Below are 15954 nucleotides of genomic sequence, written 5' to 3'. Positions count from 1 at the left end.
CCTGTTGTAGAGCCTGCTATAAAGCCTGTTGTAGAGCCTGTTGTAGAGCCTGCTATAAAGCCTGTTGTAGAGCCTGTTGTAGAGCCTGTTGTAGAGCCTGCTATAAAGCCTGTTGTAGAGCCTGCTGTAGAGCCTGTTGTAGAGCCTGCTATAGAGCCTGTTGTAGAGCCTGCTATAAAGCCTGCTGTAGAGCCTGCTATAAAGCCTGCTGTCATAACTGTATGTGTCACATTCCCTTCGAGATGTTTCTAATACACTGTTCTCTGTGTGTGTGTGTGTGTGTGTGTGTGTGTGTATGTGTGTGTGTGTGTGTGTGTGTGTGTGTGTGTGTGTGTGTGTGTGTGTGTGTGTGTGTGTGTGTGTGTGTGTGTGTGTGTGTGTGTGTGTGTGTGTGTGTGTGTGTGTGTGTGCGTGCGTGCGTGCGTGTGCCTGCCTGCCTGCCTGCCTGCGTGCGTGTGTGTTTGTACTTGCTGTGCGCCCCTGTGTGTGTGTTTGTACTTGCTGTGCTCCCCTGTGTGTGTGTGTGTTCCAGTGGTGTATGTGGTGCTGAGTGAGATCTTCCCTACAGGGGTCAGAGGTAAAGCCGTGTCTGTCGTGTCGGCTGTCAACTGGGCCACCAACCTCCTCATGTCCATGACCTTCCTCTCTGCCACAGGTACAGTACAGCTGAGGTACAGTACAGCTGAGGTACAGTACAGCTGAGGTACAGCTGAGGTACAGCTGAGGTACAGTACAGCTGAGGTACAGTACAGCTGAGGTACAGTACAGCTGAGGTACAGCTGAGGTACAGCTGAGGTACAGCTGAGGTACAGTACAGCTGAGGTACAGCTGAGGTACAGCTGAGGTACAGCTGAGGTACAGTACAGCTGAGGTACAGCTGAGGTACAGTACAGCTGAGGTACAGCTGAGGTACAGCTGAGGTACAGTACAGCTGAGGTACAGCTGAGGTACAGTACAGCTGAGGTGTGGTCCAACACAATCAGTCGTATGGAATCACTGAGTAATTCGCCGTCTTACTAAAATACTCCAAGCTTCATAACGAGGTTAACGAGTGGACACTCCTAAGACGGGATTCAATCAATGACCGTTGATTCTAGTTCATATCACGTACCGCCAAGCAGCCTTGTAGTTGTCTAGTCTGTGTTTTATCAAATGGGAAATAAGCGTAAAGCACAATTTATAACAAGGAATTAGCAACTCGTTTAAGGTAGGCCAGCGTGCTGCTCCAACAGTGGGAGAAATAAGGTAGGCTACTTGATTTAAACATGTGAACAAAGTGGACAGGCCAATGTGCTGACGTTGAGACTGGACAGAGGAACTCTGCCTAGAAGGCCAGCATCCCGGAGTTGCCTCTTCACTGTTGACGTTGAGACTGGACAGAGGAACTCTGCCTAGAAGGCCAGCATCCCGGAGTCGCCTCTTCACTGTTGACGTTGAGACTGGACAGAGGAACTCTGCCTAGAAGGCCAGCATCCCGGAGTTGCCCCTTCACTGTTGACGTTGAGACTGGACAGAGGAACTATGCCTAGAAGGCCAGCATCCCGGAGTCGCCTCTTCACTGTTGACGTTGAGACTGGACAGAGGAACTATGCCTAGAAGGCCAGCATCCCGGAGTCGCCTCTTCACTGTTGACGTTGAGACTGGACAGAGGAACTCTGCCTAGAAGGCCAGCATCCCGGAGTTGCCTCTTCACTGTTGACGTTGAGACTGGACAGAGGAACTCTGCCTAGAATGCCAGCATCCTGGAGTTGCCTCTTCACTGTTGATGTTGAGACTGGACAGAGGAACTCTGCCTAGAAGGCCAGCATCCCAGAGTCACCTCTTCACTGTTGACGTTGAGACTGGACAGAGGAACTCTGCCTAGAAGGCCAGCATCCCAGAGTCACCTCTTCACTGTTGACGTTGAGACTGGACAGAGGAACTCTGCCTAGAAGGCCAGCATCCCGGAGTCGCCTCTTCACTGTTGACGTTGAGACTGGACAGAGGAACTCTGTAGGTCCAACACAATCAGTCGTATGGAATCACTGAGTAATTCGCCGTCTTACTAAAATACTCCAAGCTTCATAACGAGGTTAACGAGTGGACACTTCTAAGACGGGATTCAATCAATGACCGTTGATTCTAGTTCATATCACGTACCGCCAAGCAGCCTTGTAGTTGTCTAGTCTGTGTTTTATCAAATGGGAAATAAGCGTAAAGCACAATTTATAACAAGGAATTAGCAACTCGTTTAAGGTAGGCCAGCGTGCTGCTCCAACAGTGGGAGAAATAAGGTAGGCTACTTGATTTAAACATGTGAACAAAGTGGACAGGCCAATGTGCTGACGTTGAGACTGGACAGAGGAACTCTGCCTAGAAGGCCAGTGTCCCGGAGTTGCCTCTTCACTGTTGACGTTGAGACTGGACAGAGGAACTCTGCCTAGAAGGCCAGCATCCCGGAGTCGCCTCTTCACTGTTGACGTTGAGACTGGACAGAGGAACTCTGCCTAGAAGGCCAGCATCCCGGAGTTGCCTCTTCACTGTTGACGTTGAGACTGGACAGAGGAACTATGCCTAGAAGGCCAGCATCCCAGAGTCACCTCTTCACTGTTGATGTTGAGACTGGACAGAGGAACTCTGCCTAGAAGGCCAGCATCCCGGAGTCGCCTCTTCACTGTTGACGTTGAGACTGGACAGAGGAACTCTGCCTAGAAGGCCAGCATCCCGGAGTTGCCTCTTCACTGTTGACGTTGAGACTGGACAGAGGAACTCTGCCTAGAAGGCCAGCATCCCGGAGTTGCCTCTTCACTGTTGACGTTGAGACTGGACAGAGGAACTCTGCCTAGAAGACCAGCATCCCAGAGTCGCCTCTTCACTGTTGATGTTGAGACTGGTGTTTTGCGTGTACTATTTAATGAAGCTGCCAGTTGAGGACTTGTGAGGCGTCTGTTTCTCAAACTAGACACTCTAATGTACTTGTCCTCTTGCTCAGTTGTGCACCGGGGCCTCACACTCCTCTTTCTATTCTGGTTAGAGCCAGTTTGCGCTGTTCTGTGATGGGAGTAGTACACAGCGTTGTACGAGAATAGACTGATGAGTTTCAGAAGAAAGTTCTTTGTTTCTTGCCATTTTGAGCCTGTAATCGAACCCACAAATGCTGATGCTCCAGATACTCAACGAGTCTAAAGAAGGCCAGTTTTATTCCTTCTTTTATCAGAACAACAGTTTTCAGCTGTGCTAACATAATTGATAAGGGGTTTTCTAATGATCAATTGCCCTTTTGATAAACTTGATGATAAACTTGGATTAGTTAACACAACGTGCCATTGGAACACAGGAGTGATGGTTGCTGATAATGGGCCTTGGTACTCCTATATTCCATTTAAAATCAGCCGTTTCCATCTACAATAGTCATATACAACATTAACAATGTCTACACTGTATTTTAATGGACAAGAAATGTGCGTTTCTTTCAAAAACAGGGACATTTCTCTTAGTGACCCCAAACTTTTGAACGGTAGTGTGTGTATATATGTATAAATAAATACAGTATATTACACTAGGGCTGCCTCCCATTGATATTACACACTAGGGCTGCTTCCCAGGGCTCTATATCGGATGGTATTTTGAACCAGGGCCTAGTTTTCATCTTGTCATGTCTGACTAGACTAGTTCAGCAGGTTAATCAAACCAACTAGGCAGAGCGGCAGTCAGCTAGAGTCTTCATTCTGGTTTTTCTAGACCAGGACTGAAAACCTACAGGACAGTAGACATCCAGGAAGAGGGTTGGACTGAAAACCTACAGGACAGTAGACATCCAGGAAGAGGGTTGGACTGAAAACCTACAGGACAGTAGACATCCAGGAAGAGGGTTGGACTGAAAACCTACAGGACAGTAGATCTCCAGGAAGAGGGTTAGACAGCCCTGTTTCAGACTAATATCAGGCTTGGTGTCATTTTGAAATTCAAGGAAATTATTTTAATCAACTTTTGTTGAGTTTTATTGATAAGTCGATGAATATAGATGATGTTTTTTATATTACTGAATTGACCCTGACTATCAAGAATGTAATTAAGAAATATATAAATATTAAGACGAACAATGTCGGAGTCCAGAGTATATATACAGTATATATATATGCGATGGGATGAATACACATTATGACAGTATGTGCATAGTATATATAGTATATCTGTAGAATACGTAGGATATAATAGTATACAGTGCCTTCGGAAAGTACTTATACTAAAAAACTCTAATAACAGTTCATACAAGATTCCAAGAACACAGGATGAGATGTTACTATCCTTTGTGCAAGCACTTCCAAGAGTTCATGAACAGTGAGCCTGGTGAAATTTGGGGAGCGCATCGTCAGTAGTGTACCTTTGGTTCCTAGGGTGTTTCGGCCTTTCACACTATACACCCTCCCCAAAGGCGGCCAGCGACAGGGTGATCAATCCTACGCTTGCGTCCCATTCCCAATTAGTCATAGTGAGTTGCCTTGTTGTTGATAGCCAACATCCCATGGGACTATGCATGGCAGGGGCGTCCTCCTCCCTGAGTCAAGCATTGTTGACCGCATACCTCCTGGCCCTCTCACTTCGGGGCCCAGCTGGGGTCTTTCCTCTTCATCCAGAGCCACTGACTGCTGCCTTCTGCCGCCTCCGATACAGCTTTGATTGCCGAACGCTGGCTCTGGCCCTTAATTCCAAGGTCTCTAAGCAGTCTGGTTGTAGATGTTGCCACAAAACCTCTGCAGCCCACCTCCACTGGTCGGACTTCTGTGTTCCAGCCATGATGCCGTGCTTCGGCAGCTAGATCGGCATAGCGCAGATGCTTTCGCTCATAAGCCTCATCTACTGAGACCTCCCAGGGTACTGTGAGCTCAATGATGAAGACCTTCTTGAGCGAACGGGACCAGAGCACCATGTCAGGACTTAGGGTGGTGGTTGCGATCTCCAGAGGAAATCTTGTCAATTTAAATAAATTCATTAGGCCCTAATCTACGGATTTCACATGACTTAGAATAAATATATGTGTCTGTTGGTCACAGATACTTTTTTTTTTTAAAGGTAGGAGTGTGGATCAGAAAACCAGTCAGTATGTGGTGTGACCCCCATTTACCACAAGCAGCACGACACATCTCCTTCACACAGAGTTGATCAGTCTGTTGATCCTCAAATCAAATCTTACCGGTCACATACACATATTTAGCAGATGTTATTGCGGGTTTAGCTAAATTATTATGTTCTCAGCTCCAACAGTGTAGTAGTATCTAACAATTCACAACAATACACACAAATTTAAAAGTAAAAGAATGTAATTAAGAAATATATCAATATTAAGACGAACAATGTCGGAGTCCAGAGTATATATACAGTATATATATATGCGATGGGATGAATACACATTATGACAGTATGTGCATAGTATATATAGTATATCTGTAGAATACGTAGGATATAATAGTATACAGTGCCTTCGGAAAGTATTCAGACCCCTTGACTTTTTACACATTTTGTTACATTTTACAGCCTTATTCTATAATTGATTAATTAAAACATTTCCCTCATCAATCTACAAACAATACCCCATAATGACATCACAATACCCCATAATGACATCACAATACCCCATAATGACATCACAATACCCCATAATGACATCACAATACCCCATAATGACATCACAATACCCCATAATGACATCACAATACCCCATAATGACACCACAATACCCATAATGACATCACAATACCCCATAATGACATCACAATACTCCATAATGACATCACAATACCCCATAATGACATCACGATACCCCATAATGACATCACAATACCCCATAATGACATCACGATACCACATAATGACATCACAATACCCCATAATGACATCACAATACCCCATAATGACATCACGATACCCCATAATGACATCACAATACCCCATAATGACATCACAATACCCCATAATGACATCACAATACCCCATAATGACATCACAATACCCCATAATGATAAAGCGAAGAAAAAAAACAGTTTTTCAAATGTATTAAAAATAAAAGACAGAAATACTTATTTACATAAGTATTTAGTATCCCTTTGCTATGAGACTCGAAATTTAGCTTGTTTCCATTTATCATCCTTGAGATGTTTCTACAACTTGATTGGAGTCCACCTGTGGTAAATTAAATTGATTGGACATGATTTTTGGAAAGGCACACACCTGTCTATATAAGGTCCCACAGTTGACAGTGCATGTCAGAGCAAAAACCAAGCCATTAGGTTGAAGGAATTGTCGGTAGAGCTCAGAGACAGAATTGTGTCGAGGCACAGATCTGGGGAAGGGTACCAAAAACTGTCTGCAGCATTGAAGGTCCCCAAGAACACAGTGGCCTCCATCATTCTTAAATGGAAGAAGTTTGGAGCCACCAAGACTCTTCCTAGAGCTGGCCGCACAGACAAACTGACCAATCGGGGGAGAAGGTCCTTGGTCAGGGAGGTGACCAAGATCCCAATGGACACTCTGACAGAGCAGACTGGGAGACGAATCAGGATCGAGGCAAAGATGAACAGAGTGAAGTACAGAGAGATCCTTGATGAAAACCTGCTCCAGAGCTCTCAGGACCTCAGACTGGGACGAAGGTTCACCTTCCAACAAGACAACAACCAAGACAACGTAGGAGTGGCTTCGGGACAAGTCTCTGAATGTCCTTGAGTGGCCCATCCAGAGCCCGGACTTGAACCCATCTCTGGAGAGACCTGAAAATAGCTGTGCAGCAACTCTCCCCATCCAACCTGACAGAGCTTGAGAGGATCTGCAGAGAAGAATGGGAGAAACTCCCCAAATACAGGTGTGCCAAGCTTGTAGCATCATACCCAAGAAGACACGAGGCTGTAATCACTGCCAAAGGTGCTTCAACAAAGTACTGAGTAAAGGGTCTGAATAGTTATGGAAATGTCATATTTCTGTTTTTTATTTTAATTTGCCAAAAAAATCTAAAAAGCTGTTTTGAATTTGTCATTATGTAGATTGATGAGGAGGAAAAAACTATTCAATCCATTTTACAATAAGGCTGTAAACAAAATGTAGAAAAAGTCAAGGCACTGTATAGGTGTGACATTTATTATGGTCCTGTAGAGAGGATGATGAGGTGTAACATCTATTATGGTCCCCCTGCTGAGTAGATGAGGAGGCGTGTCATGTTTGTTACTTCCTTCCTGTAGAGAGGATGATGAGGTGTAACATCTATTATGGTCCCCCTGCTGAGTAGATGAGGAGGCGTGTCATGTTTGTTACTTCCTTCCTGTAGAGAGGATGATGAGGTGTAACATCTATTATGGTCCCCCTGCTGAGTAGATGAGGAGGCGTGTCATGTTTGTTACTTCCTTCCTGTAGAGAGGATGATGAGGTGTAACATCTATTATGGTCCCCCTGCTGAGTAGATGAGGAGGCGTGTCATGTTTGTTACTTCCTTCCTGTAGAGAGGATGATGAGGTGTAACATCTATTATGGTCCCCCTGCTGAGTAGATGAGGAGGCGTGTCATGTTTGTTACTTCCTTCCTGTAGAGAGGATGATGAGGTGTAACATCTATTATGGTCCCCCTGCTGAGTAGATGAGGAGGCGTGTCATGTTTGTTACTTCCTTCCTGTAGAGAGGATGACGAGGTGTAACATCTATTATGGTCCCCCTGCTGAGTAGATGAGGAGGCGTGTCATGTTTGTTACTTCCTTCCTGTAGAGAGGATGATAAGGTGTAACATCTATTATGGTCCCCCTGTTGAGTAGATGAGGAGGCGTGTCATGTTTGTTACTTCCTTCCTGTAGAGAGGATGACGAGGTGTAACATCTATTATGGTCCCTCTGCTGAGTAGATGAGGAGGCGTGTCATGTTTGTTACTTCCTTCCTGTAGAGAGGATGACGAGGTGTAACATCTATTATGGTCCCTCTGCTGAGTAGATGAGGAGGCGTGTCATGTTTGTTACTTCCTTCCTGTAGAGAGGATGACGAGGTGTAACATCTATTATGGTCCCCCTGCTGAGTAGATGAGGTGTTTAACATTTATTATCCCCCTGCAGAGAGGATTGGTGTGTAACATGTATTATGGTCCCCCTGCAGAGAGGATTGGTGTTCCCAACGTGATGTTCCTGTACGCCACCATAAGCTTCATCCTGCTGGTCTTCGTCATCCTCTTCATCCCAGAGACTCAGGGACGCACACTGGAACAGATCTCTAAAGAACTGGCCAAGAAGTAAACCCCCACACACACCAGGGCCCATAGGGATTAGGGAAACAGTCAAAGATCTTTAGTCACCACCCAGAACATCTACCTAGTTCCTAGACGTACACCCCTACCCACCAAATGTTAGTTCAAGAGTTCTAGAGTAAGAAGTGGTTTTGACTTGGTCAATATTGGTCAAGACAACCTCTGATAGCTCTATACTCATATCTCTCTCTCCTTCTGCTCCTCCTCTCTCTCTTTCTACCTCTCTCTCTACCTCTCTCTCTACCTCCCTCTCTACCTTTCTTGCTCTCTGTCTCTCTCTCTCTACCTCTCTCTCTACCTCTCTCTCTACCTCCCTCTCTACCTTTCTTGCTCTCTGTCTCTCTCTCTCTCTACCTCTCTCTCTACCTTTCTTGCTCTCTGTCTCTCTCTCTCTACCTCTCTCTCTACCTTTCTTGCTCTCTGTCTCTCTCTACCTCTCTCTCTACCTTTCTTGCTCTCTGTCTCTCTCTCTCTACCTCTCTCTCTACCTTTCTTGCTCTCTGTCTCTCTCTCTCTCTACCTCTCTCTCTACCTTTCTTGCTCTCTGTCTCTCTCTCTCTACCTCTCTCTCTACCTTTCTTGCACTCTGTCTCTCTCTACCTCTCTCTTGCTCTCTGTCTCTACCTCTCTCTCCTCACCTAGAAAGCAGCTGAAGGTGAGGTTCTGGCGTCGAGTGCAACCCCAGGAGACTCTCTTCACCATTCACAGGACCCCTGAACTCTCAACTCTGAACCCTCACCCTCTCACCTAGCTGTCCACAGCAGAGGGACGAAGATCTGGGAGGAGAGAGGAAATGCGAGAAATGGAGAGGAGGGAGGCCGAGAAAGGAGGAGGAGAGAGGTAGAAGAGGGATGATAGAAGGAGAACAACCATATGACTATGAGATCACTTTATTCTCCCTCGCTCGCTCCCTTCCTCCTTCCCTCCCCCCTATTGAGAGAGCAGCCCTGAGGCTCAGATGGAACTCTGAGATCTGTCTGTCCTCTGGATTGCTAACCTGTCTGTCTGTTTCTACCTGTTTGTAACACTTTCTGTTTTCAAACAGAATACACAGGATTTTATCTTGGGGGGTAAAAAAATAAGCAATTTTCTGTATGACCCCGAATTTATTCAAACAGGGACTGTTTCAAGTTAGGGATGTGTTAAACAATAGACGTGTTAATGAATTTACCGTGGGGGAAAAACACCTCCATTCACCACAGTTTGATATTGGGACACATGGTCTCGAGCTGGGTCAAAATGTGTCAAATTATATACCATGTATTTGACCCACTACCACTTTCACACACCGTTACAAGAAAGAATGTGACAAAATGTATCAAATAAGGGGTTTTGTCTCTGTGTAAATGGGGTTTAAAGGTGCTGTTTCCACTGTTATTCAGACCCCTTGACTTTTTCCACATTTTGTTAGGTTACAGCCTTATTCTGAAATTGATTAAATTGTTTTTAGCCCTCTCATCAATCTATGCACAATAACCCATAATGACATCACAATACCCCATAATGACATCACAATACCCCATAATGACATCACAATACCTCATAATGACATCACAATACCTCATAATGACAAAGCAAAAAAAAAAAATGTAATAAAAAATGTATTATATTAAATTTACATACAGTACCAGTCAAAAGTATGGACACTACTCATTCAAGGGTTTTTCTTTATTTTTTTACTCTTTTCTACATTGTAGAACAATAGTGAAGACATCAAAACTATGAAATAACACACATGGAATCATGTAGTAACCAACACAATGAAATAACACATATGGAATCATGTAGTAACCAACACAATGAAATAACACATATGGAATCATGTAGTAACCACCACAATGAAATACCACACATGGAATCATGTAGTAACCACCACAATGAAATACCACATATGGAATCATGTAGTAACCACCACAATGAAATACCACACATGGAATCATGTAGTAACCACCACAATGAAATACCACACATGGAATCATGTAGTAACCACCACAATGAAATACCACACATGGAATCATGTAGTAACCACCACAATGAAATACCACACATGGAATCATGTAGTAACCAACACAATGAAATAACACATATGGAATCATGTAGTAACCAACACAATGAAATAACACATATGGAATCATGTAGTAACCACCACAATGAAATACCACGTATGGAATCATGTAGTAACCAACACAATGAAATACCACATATGGAATCATGTAGTAACCACCACAATGAAATACCACATATGGAATCATGTAGTAACCACCACAATGAAATACCACGTATGGAATCATGTAGTAACCACCACAATGAAATACCACGTATGGAATCATGTAGTAACCACCACAATGAAATACCACGTATGGAATCATGTAGTAACCAACACAATGAAATACCACGTATGAAATCATGTAGTAACCAACACAATGAAATACCACGTATGGAATCATGTAGTAACCACCACAATGAAATACCACATATGGAATCATGTAGTAACCAACACAATGAAATAACACATATGGAATCATGTAGTAACCAACACAATGAAATACCACGTATGGAATCATGTAGTAACCAACACAATGAAATACCACGTATGGAATCATGTAGTAACCAACACAATGAAATACCACGTATGGAATCATGTAGTAACCAACACAATGAAATACCACGTATGGAATCATGTAGTAACCAACACAATGAAATACCACGTATGGAATCATGTAGTAACCACCACAATGAAATACCACGTATGGAATCATGTAGTAACCACCACAATGAAATACCACGTATGGAATCATGTAGTAACCAACACAATGAAATACCACGTATGGAATCATGTAGTAACCAACACAATGAAATACCACGTATGGAATCATGTAGTAACCAACACAATGAAATACCACATATGGAATCATGTAGTAACCAACACAATGAAATACCACATATGGAATCATGTAGTAACCACCACAATGAAATACCACACATGGAATCATGTAGTAACCACCACAATGAAATACCACACATGGAATCATGTAGTAACCACCACAATGAAATAACACATATGGAATCATGTAGTAACCAACACAATGAAATAACACATATGGAATCATGTAGTAACCAACACAATGAAATACCACGTATGGAATCATGTAGTAACCAACACAATGAAATACCACATATGGAATCATGTAGTAACCAACACAATGAAATACCACATATGGAATCATGTAGTAACCACCACAATGAAATACCACACATGGAATCATGTAGTAACCACCACAATGAAATACCACACATGGAATCATGTAGTAACCACCACAATGAAATACCACATATGGAATCATGTAGTAACCACCACAATGAAATACCACACATGGAATCATGTAGTAACCACCACAATGAAATACCACACATGGAATCATGTAGTAACCACCACAATGAAATACCACACATGGAATCATGTAGTAACCAACACAATGAAATAACACATATGGAATCATGTAGTAACCAACACAATGAAATAACACATATGGAATCATGTAGTAACCAACACAATGAAATACCACATATGGAATCATGTAGTAACCACCACAATGAAATACCACATATGGAATCATGTAGTAACCACCACAATGAAATACCACGTATGGAATCATGTAGTAACCACCACAATGAAATACCACGTATGGAATCATGTAGTAACCACCACAATGAAATACCACGTATGGAATCATGTAGTAACCAACACAATGAAATACCACGTATGAAATCATGTAGTAACCAACACAATGAAATACCACGTATGGAATCATGTAGTAACCACCACAATGAAATACCACATATGGAATCATGTAGTAACCAACACAATGAAATAACACATATGGAATCATGTAGTAACCAACACAATGAAATACCACGTATGGAATCATGTAGTAACCAACACAATGAAATACCACGTATGGAATCATGTAGTAACCAACACAATGAAATACCACGTATGGAATCATGTAGTAACCAACACAATGAAATACCACGTATGGAATCATGTAGTAACCAACACAATGAAATACCACGTATGGAATCATGTAGTAACCACCACAATGAAATACCACGTATGGAATCATGTAGTAACCACCACAATGAAATACCACGTATGGAATCATGTAGTAACCAACACAATGAAATACCACGTATGGAATCATGTAGTAACCAACACAATGAAATACCACGTATGGAATCATGTAGTAACCAACACAATGAAATACCACGTATGGAATCATGTAGTAACCAACACAATGAAATACCACGTATGGAATCATGTAGTAACCAACACAATGAAATACCACGTATGGAATCATGTAGTAACCAACACAATGAAATACCACGTATGGAATCATGTAGTAACCAACACAATGAAATACCACGTATGGAATCATGTAGTAACCACCACAATGAAATACCACGTATGGAATCATGTAGTAACCACCACAATGAAATACCACGTATGGAATCATGTAGTAACCAACACAATGAAATACCACGTATGGAATCATGTAGTAACCACCACAATGAAATACCATGTATGGAATCATGTAGTAACCACCACAATGAAATACCATGTATGGAATCATGTAGTAACCACCACAATGAAATACCACGTATGGAATCATGTAGTAACCAACACAATGAAATACCACGTATGGAATCATGTAGTAACCACCACAATGAAATACCACATATGGAATCATGTAGTAACCACCACAATGAAATACCACGTATGGAATCATGTAGTAACCACCACAATGAAATACCACGTATGGAATCATGTAGTAACCAACACAATGAAATACCACGTATGGAATCATGTAGTAACCACCACAATGAAATACCACATATGGAATCATGTAGTAACCACCACAATGAAATACCACGTATGGAATCATGTAGTAACCAACACAATGAAATACCACGTATGGAATCATGTAGTAACCACCACAATGAAATACCACGTATGGAATCATGTAGTAACCACCACAATGAAATACCACGTATGGAATCATGTAGTAACCAACACAATGAAATACCACGTATGGAATCATGTAGTAACCAACACAATGAAATACCACGTATGGAATCATGTAGTAACCAACACAATGAAATACCATGTATGGAATCATGTAGTAACCACCACAATGAAATACCACGTATGAAATCATGTAGTAACCACCACAATGAAATACCACGTATGGAATCATGTAGTAACCAACACAATGAAATACCACGTATGGAATCATGTAGTAACCAACACAATGAAATACCACGTATGGAATCATGTAGTAACCACCACAATGAAATACCACGTATGGAATCATGTAGTAACCAACACAATGAAATACCACATATGGAATCATGTAGTAACCACCACAATGAAATACCACGTATGGAATCATGTAGTAACCAACACAATGAAATACCATGTTGTAACCATAAAAGTGTTAAACAAATCTAAATATATTTTATATTTGAGATTCTTGAAAGTAGCCACCCTTTGTCTTGTTGACAGCTTTGCACAGTCTTAAATGAGTAGGTGACTAGTACTGTAAGTATTCAGACACTTTACTCATTACTTTGTTGAAGCACCTTTGGCAGCGAAAACAGCCTCGAGTCTTCTTGGGTGTCACACCTGTATTTGGGGAGTTTCTCCCATTCTTCTCTGCAGAACCTCTTAAGCTCTGTCAGTTTGGATGGGGAGTGTTGCTGCACAGCTATTTTCATGTCTCTCCAGAGATGATGATCAGGTTTCAGTCCAGCCTCTGGCTGGGCCAACTCAAAGACATTCAGAGACTTCTTCCGCAGCCACTCCTGTGTTGTCTTGCCTGTGTGTTTAGGGTCGTTGTTCGTTGTTGGAAGGTGAACCTTCACCCCAGTCTTAGGTCCTGAGAGCTTTGGAGCAGGTTTTCATCAAGGATCTCTCTGTGCTTTGCTCGGTTCATCTTTGCCTCAATCTGGCTGGTGTGTTTACGGACATATTCAATCTCTCCCTATCCCAGTCTGCTGTCCCCACATGCTTCAAGATGGCCACCATTGTTCCTGGACCCAAAGATAACTGAATTAAATGACTATTTTCCCATAACACTCACCTCCACCTTACCTGATACCCTAGACTAATTTCAATGTGCATACCGCCCCAATAGATCCACAGCCTTCACACTGCACACTGCCCTATCCCATCTGGACAAGAGGAATACCTATGTAAGAATGATGTTCATTGACTACAGCTCAGCCTTCAACACCATAGTACCCTCCAAGCTCATCATTAAGCTGGAGACCCTGGGTCTGAACCCCACCCTGTGCAACTGGGTACTGGACTTCCTGACAGGCCGCCCCCAGGTGGTGAGGGTAGGTAACAACATCTCCACCCCGCTGATCCTCAACACTGGGGCCCCACAAGGGTGCGTTCTGAGCCCTCTCCTGTACTCCCTGTTCACCCACGACTGCGTGGCCATGCAGCCTCCAACTCAATCAACAAGTTTGCAGACGACACAACAGTAGTGTGCTTGATCACCAACAACGATGAGACGGCCTACAGGGAGGAGGTGAGGGCCCTCGGAGTGGGGTGTCAGGAAAACAACCTCTCCCTCAACGTCAACAAAACAAAGGAGATGATTGTGGACTTCAGGAAACAGCAGATGGAACACCCCCCTATCCACATCAACGGGACGCAGTGGAGAAGGTGGAAAGATTCAAGTTCCTCGGCGTACACATCACTGACCATCTGAAATGGTCCACCCACACAGACAGCGTGGTGAAGAAGGCACAACAGCGTCTCTTCAACCTCAGGAGGCTGAATAAATTTGGCTTGGCCCCTAAAACCCTCACAAACTTTTACAGATGCACAATCGAGAGCATCCTGTCAGGCTGTATCACCGCCTGGTACGGCAACTTCTCCGCCCACAACCGTAAGGCTCACCAGATGTTAGTGAGGTCTGCGCAACGCATCACCGGGGGCAAACTACCTGCCCTCCAGGACACCTACGCCACCCGATGTCACAGGAAGGCCAAAAAGATCATCAAGGACAACAACCACCCGAGCCACTGCCTGTTCACCCCGCTATCATCCAGAAGGCGAGGTCAGTACAGGTGCATCAAAGCTGGGACCGAGAGACTGAAAAACAGCATCTATCTCAAGGCCATCAGACTGTTAAACAGCCATCACTAGCACAGAGAGGCTGCTGCCTACATAGAGACTCATATCACTGGCCTCTTTAATAAATGGATCACCAGTCACTTTAAATAATTTAATAATGTTTACATATCTTACATTACTCATCTCATATGTATACACTGTATTTTATACCATCTATTACATCTTGCCTATGCTGCTCAGTCTTCGCTCATCCATATATTTATATGTACATATTCTCATTCACCCCTTTATATTTGTGTATTAGATAGTTGTTGTGGAATTGTTAGATTACTTGTTAGATATTACTGCACAGTCGGAACGAGAAACACAAGCATTTCGCTACACTCGCTTTAACATCTGCTAACCACGTGTATGTTGCCAATAAAATTGGATTTGATTTGATTTGAGTCCCTGAAAAACATCCCCACAGCATGATGCTGCCACCACCATGCTTCACTGTAGGGACGGTGCCAGGTTTCCTCCAGACGTGACGCTTGGCATTCAGGCCAAAGAGTTCA

The 15954-nt window shown here is 43.2% G+C and overlaps 1 protein-coding gene across 2 annotated transcripts in view; it reads left to right on the top strand.

Moving 5' to 3' along the window:
* slc2a12 (solute carrier family 2 member 12) overlaps positions 1–9708 on the top strand; it is a 57454-nt gene extending 47746 nt beyond the window's left edge. Inside the window, exons 4-6 of one of the 2 annotated variants that reach the window (XM_031800639.1) lie at positions 533–655; positions 8103–8235; positions 8893–9708. In XM_031800639.1, the coding sequence (XP_031656499.1) occupies positions 533–655; positions 8103–8235; positions 8893–9001 (365 nt within the window). In that variant the 3' untranslated portion in view covers positions 9002–9708. The remainder of the gene's footprint in view (positions 1–532; positions 656–8102; positions 8236–8892) is intronic. The other variant, XM_031800640.1, reaches the window with a different exon arrangement.
* Positions 9709–15954: the final 6246 nt, after the last annotated feature.

This window comes from Oncorhynchus kisutch, linkage group LG21 (genome assembly GCF_002021735.2).
Source record: "Oncorhynchus kisutch isolate 150728-3 linkage group LG21, Okis_V2, whole genome shotgun sequence".
In the NCBI taxonomy this organism is placed as follows: Eukaryota; Metazoa; Chordata; class Actinopteri; order Salmoniformes; family Salmonidae; genus Oncorhynchus; species Oncorhynchus kisutch.
The sequence above is the reverse complement of the archived record's forward strand: the minus strand, read 5'-3'. Positions and strand labels throughout refer to the sequence as shown.